The 6,000-nt window shown below is 32.9% G+C and overlaps 1 protein-coding gene across 1 annotated transcript in view; it reads right to left on the bottom strand.

Moving 5' to 3' along the window:
- Positions 1-1,662: 1,662 nt before the first annotated feature.
- Positions 1,663-6,000, bottom strand: part of LOC131075218 (protein DETOXIFICATION 46, chloroplastic) — a 103,373-nt gene continuing 99,035 nt past the window's right edge. Inside the window, exons 11-14 of the mRNA XM_058012050.2 lie at positions 4,664-4,741; positions 4,488-4,559; positions 2,072-2,134; positions 1,663-1,961 (exon numbers count right to left, since the gene is read on the bottom strand). Coding sequence (XP_057868033.2) covers positions 1,851-1,961; positions 2,072-2,134; positions 4,488-4,559; positions 4,664-4,741 — 324 coding nt within the window. The 3' untranslated portion in view covers positions 1,663-1,850. The remainder of the gene's footprint in view (positions 1,962-2,071; positions 2,135-4,487; positions 4,560-4,663; positions 4,742-6,000) is intronic.

Here is a 6,000-nt window from a genome sequence, read left to right as displayed (position 1 = left end):
ATCTAAGATTGATTCCTAGTAGTAACATCGACAAAAGCTATGAAACCCCTATTTTTTTGAAGATTTCAACTTCAAATGAATGTTATGTCACAATTACTTTTTGATCATCTAATTCTCAAGATGGGCAAGTTGCAAGCATATGGTGAAAGTACCACTCAAACTCAATGCAACAATTGAAAGTAAAGAGCACTAGACAACAAGCTAGCCAATCCCACTTACTCAATGGTGTGCTAAACAACTTGAAATGAAAAGACATTTCACACTTATTCAACAAAGTGTTTCTAGTACAATAAAAAGCAAGCTCTCCCACTTATGCATTGGTGAGTGATTACTTCATTATGGCCACAACCACTTATTCAATAGCGAGAGAGAACAACTACCACTTATTCAATGGTAAATAGAGCAACTTTTCCATTTATAAAGTTAGTGAATGTTACAATATAACCACTTGTTTAATGTGGTAAGTACATTGGTGATATGATTCATGTTCTTAATTGTATTCCTCTTTTTAGGTTTAACGTACACTTCCATAGCTTTTTTAGATCCTTGTCAATTATTTTTTAGTTAACATTTTCCATCAAAGGATTAAGCATTCTCAAATAAGTTATATCCTTATTCATGTCAATATCAACGTTTAAATAGAAGGCTCTCATAATTTAAAGCTTGGATTCATTCCACATCTCTAGCCTTTAGAGTAATATGTTTTTTAAGTAAAACAATGACACCCAACTCCATATTGTGGAAATACCTTGAGATATTTACAATAGACCCAATGATTTGACAATTGTGTGATATATATAATGACCAAAATTCCTAAAGCAATGCATGCATGCAAATCCACACAATGCTATATATGACATTTTCTCAAAGGTTTTAAATCTAACATGTCAAATCTATAAGAAATATATCAATAAAGTCTCCATTGGCTTTCCAATTCTTTCAAGCCAACACATATAGTTTCTCATAAGATAACTACACTCCAAGGATAGCGCAGATTGAGTCCACACATTTCTACATCAAGGTAGAAATGTTATTCCTAATTTCTTGGACATTAATGTTGATGATTGAAGATTCCTCCAAAGCTTGCATACATTGATTTGAGCTTTTTCTTGGTGGATAAATTTTCCACTTTTCCCAAAAATCAACACAATGATTTCCTTCTCAAGAATCAAGGCTCCAAATTTTGTTAGCACACCTTAGAAGGAGCAAGGGAAGATAGGTTGCCCCACTTGGATCCACAAAGTAAATGAAAAGAAAGCAAAGAGTACAAAAGAAGCAAAACACTCACGAAAAAACTAATAGACACCTCACAAAACCCTTTCCTTTCTCAATTTTCTTGCAAAATTAAATATTCAATTATTTAATTTATTTAAATGATATAAGAATAATGTATTTATATCACATTGCATTAGATATAATACATATTTTGTTTAAAAACAAATAAATTATTTTTTATTTTTTATTTTTATAAAATCCCCAAAGTTCATGCTACTCCATATATATTTAGATTTTATTCTTATTATTAAAATGATACGCATTACTCAAAATATTTTTCTAATTATGATATTTCTTATAATGCCTCACTTTTCAAAAACACACAATATTAGTTGAATGACTACTTTGGAAGGCTGTACAAATTTGAATCAAACATGAGAACCAATATGCAAAATAGCTATGATATGGAGACTATTTTTTATAAATAAATAAAAAATCGATGCAATTTTTACATATGAAATCATTAAAGTAGATTCGTGTTTTTTTATGTAAATACATTTGAAATAAAGGACTTGAATATTAACCCCTTCTTGGTCCTACCACATTGGTTCATGGTTAGATAATTAAAAAACACCTTAGATAGCCTTCAAATGGATCTTAGACTTGAACCAATCAAACTGTTCTATCACTTCCATCATCACACTTTTTGGAGATGCCACCCTTAAGAATGCAAGAGCAAAACGACCCTGTATAGATGATACGATTGGTCAGTTTTAATAAATACAGAGTAATTCTTTTATCTTTTAAATTATATTACATTAATTCTATAATCTCATATAGAAAACAAATCATATACCCATTGAAAGGCTACAAGTGTCCACCAGCTTCCCACCAGCCCAAAACCGAAGTTATTCAATAACTGCCATAAGTAGCAAAAGAAGAACCATCATGTTATGATACCATATAGCGAAAAAGGTACACATAAGTTATGCACATAAACCTGAAGAACAATGACAGGGAAGTAAAAACAAGAGGTTGATGCGTACAGCTACACTGACTACTACGTTTTCACATCACTATCGAAATTAGAATTTTAATTTTCGTAGTATATCATATGTTTTTCAATTTTTCACCTTTTGCCTCTTTCTAATAAATTATTATTTTTTAAATGTCTTAGTCCATTATAAATTAATTCAATTATAAACTACTTTCCAAATTTATTAGCAGGTGAAAAGTGATTTTTAGTCATCGCCAAGATTATCTCATTTATGTTGGTAATAATTAGATGGCTTTCTACTTTCTAGGTTATTTTTCAATTGGTAAAGTTTTAGAATCGTGCAATACCTTATAAGTCACCCTTGTCTCACAATTCTTTCAACTAAAAAATTCACCCAGTTATTTCCCAAACATTTTTCTTACATTTTAGTTTTTCTTCATCTATAATTACTTTAACAAATAATTATTAAACTAACGACATGTTTTTTCATTTATGTTGGTTACAATTAGAAGGAAACAATTTGTACACAAGTACTTGATTAAATCCACAACATTAAAATCTAATTAAAATGCCCATAAAAGCCTTCACCTATATAACTCTCCATCCCTGATTATGTTCAAGAGGGACATTACATGAATAATCAACCTTTCCAATTAAAGCTAATAGATCCCTCCCATTGGTCTTCTCCTACACGATGTTTTGTTTATGGAGTTATGGAAGCAGTTTCCTCCTCATGATGGTGATCTTCTAACCAGGTATGTTAGATCCTACAAACATTACTAATCTAATTACAATCCCCATGAAAGCCTTTACCTACTTAGCATTCTTCATCATTATAACTGTGCAACAAGGACGTTACATGAATATTCAACCTTTACTAAGATTAATCTAATAGCTCTCTACACGAGGTTCTGTTTATGGAGTTATGGAAGCAGTTTCCACCCTATAAAGGTAATCTAAAATGATTCAGCAATTCAAATGTGGAGAAAGAATCAACAAATAATGCAGGTCTTATTTCTATCTTCAAATAAATTTAAGCATGGGTGCAAGCAAAATTCACTCGCTTGTTCATTACCCCTTTCATGCAGAGGCTCTGTTCTAGGGAACACCTGGATGATCATTTGTAGATATCCTTTGAAGATTAGATGTAAAACAAAATTGTGAAGAAAATAGCTCCAATTAGGAGGGATAAATGCTTTGAAAACGGATCTTGATATGCATTTTAAAGCCACAATCAACGGATTCTGAAACGATAATAATTTGTTTCCATACGGAAATGTGCATGCTAGATTTCACATGACTAGGCTTTCTATGTGGTGATGACAATCAACTTACGTAGACTTTGGAGTAGAATATAAGATGAATTTCTTACCCAAAATTTAAAAAAAAAAGTTCTAGGATCTAAGGCACTAAGTTTAGAAGTCTTATTCTTCTAGCTATTCGGTGGTAGAATTAGCTCACCTGGAAGGCTGGAAGATATTCACCTACTGAGAAGGGGGACCACGTAAAGCAAATGACATTCACCTCATATGAATCCAATGTTCCTTGAAATGCAAACAGCGAGTCTCATTTCATGTTTTTATTGCTTACAACTGTTTCCATTGCGAAAAGCTGTTTCTGCATTTCTTTAGGTTTTGTTTTAAAGTTTTAATATTTATACTTTTATCTATATGCAATATCTAAGCTTTGTGTTACCGTCACTGTCAGGTTACACATTTCACTTAATACAGCATAATTTTCTCTTAACAAGGTTGTATTGATTGCTTTGTTGTGAACAATAAATCATCATATTCCCTTTGTTGACTAAGTAGGCACCCGTGTATGACCTTAGACAAAGTCATTAATTTATTGGTATGAGATTTTAACAAAGAAGAAACATAAATCTTGCAGCCATTAATAAAAAATCATCATACAAATCCAAATTACAAAAGTCTGCAACATGAAGAGATATATCTTCTGACTGTCATATAAAAAATTAATTAGTTTCATCATGGGGTTTTGAATGTCATTAGCAGTTTTGATAGCCTAATGAAGCTTTCTCTAGTAGTTGGCAATGTTCGGCATAAGTAGGAGATTCCTTTCCATCTCTTATGTCAAGGGCTTCACATGCTTCTTGATCTCTAAGGACATTAGTTCTATAGTTTCGTTCGACCTTCTCATGAAATATGCATCTTCTACTTTGAGGTTTGGTAATGATGTGTTAATGATGTGGAATTTTATCAGCATTATAAGGAAAACTCAAATGCACTCTTCTCAATACAGATAAGTTACATACCAAAAGAAAAATGCAGCCTCCACAAAAGCATGATACCATACTGAAGCTCAAGTACTTAAAATCTCTTGTTGCCTGCAAACAAAGTATATGCTTACTATCATTCCACCAATTATCAGCAACACACAAAAAGTAAGAGTTAAATAAATGACAAATTCAATAAGAGAAAACCAATGTACCAATAATGTTCCCTCTAGGCTAAGTGTTGGCGGTGTGATTATCAAGCTAAAAAAGAAGGGCAGTGTTACTCCTTGCATCTGCACATGTCAAAGTTTTAGTGACGCGTGGCCAAGAAAGAGAATTTTTTTGGAATTGCTTTCTAATCCACCATAAAAATGATTGCACAATTGGACCAAAGTACAATGAATATGCATTGTAAAAGCAATAAAGAGAGCACATATTATTTACATAAAATGATGTAAATGATTGCAAGAATCGTTCCAAAATATAGTGACATGAATGGAATTCTGTAAATTCTAAATTGTAAATTCCTTTTTGATAGAAAATAAAAAAGAATTGAACAAGCTGCAAATTATAGGGAGAGGCAGGTGAGAATCCAATTGTCATTTCCTAAAATAGGTTCACAATGGGCCAGAATTAACCTCTATCATTTATAAACCATTTAATTTTTCCTACCTTTTTATTGCTACCTGAGTTTTAGCTTGCTTCACCTTAGGCAAGATTCTATCTAAAGCTTGAATATGCATCCTACCTAAAGATTATTCTCTTAATCATTCTCCTTCATGTTGTTGCCATGAACTTAACGTCTTTACCAGAATTCAACTCCATCCAACAGTATAGCTTGAGAAACCCCCCACTCTCTCTCTCTCTCTCCCTCTCTCTCAAGCTTGCACCAAATGATCTAATTCGGTAAAAATGAAAACTTGAGATTTCATATTAGGTTCTAGTTAAAGCTTAGCATCCAATGATTTGTTGCTTTGTGTTTGACCATGGCCTATATGGCCTAGATGAGCTAGGTACACCTCATGTATGTTGGGGTTCACCAAGGTGTGAACCCACAAGGTGCAAGCCCTTAAACAACTTGTAAAAATGATTAAAAAAAAATTAAAACAAACCTTTCAACCCTAGAATGTGAAAAAAATGTCGTGTGATTCAGTTTCCTGCCTTTGCACCCTTTTATCCACCATTGATACCCTCTTATGAATCCTTTTGTCCTTGTCTTGTCCCTGTTTGATTGCTAGTAGACTCTTGACATGAGCTATCAATAGGCTTGAGGAAGTGCACCCATTATTCAACTTGCAGGAGATTGTTTAGGTGACAGTTCTACGAATATGTGGTTCAGCTCTATAAATTTACATAAATGATTGCAAGATTCTAAAATGCCTTTACTATTTCCTAGGAAAAGGTGACTAGATGGCTTGTTATCATTGGGCCCATGATTTGAACTGACAAAGAGGGATGGTGCCATCGACTATAAAACAAAAATATTCAAAAAAAAGCTTTGTAACCCAGAGACACGTCTCCCCCTCGAGATGTGTCTCCCCCCCAAGACGGA

This window comes from Cryptomeria japonica, chromosome 11 (genome assembly GCF_030272615.1).
Source record: "Cryptomeria japonica chromosome 11, Sugi_1.0, whole genome shotgun sequence".
NCBI lineage: Eukaryota > Viridiplantae > Streptophyta > Pinopsida > Cupressales > Cupressaceae > Cryptomeria > Cryptomeria japonica.
The sequence above is the reverse complement of the archived record's forward strand: the minus strand, read 5'-3'. Positions and strand labels throughout refer to the sequence as shown.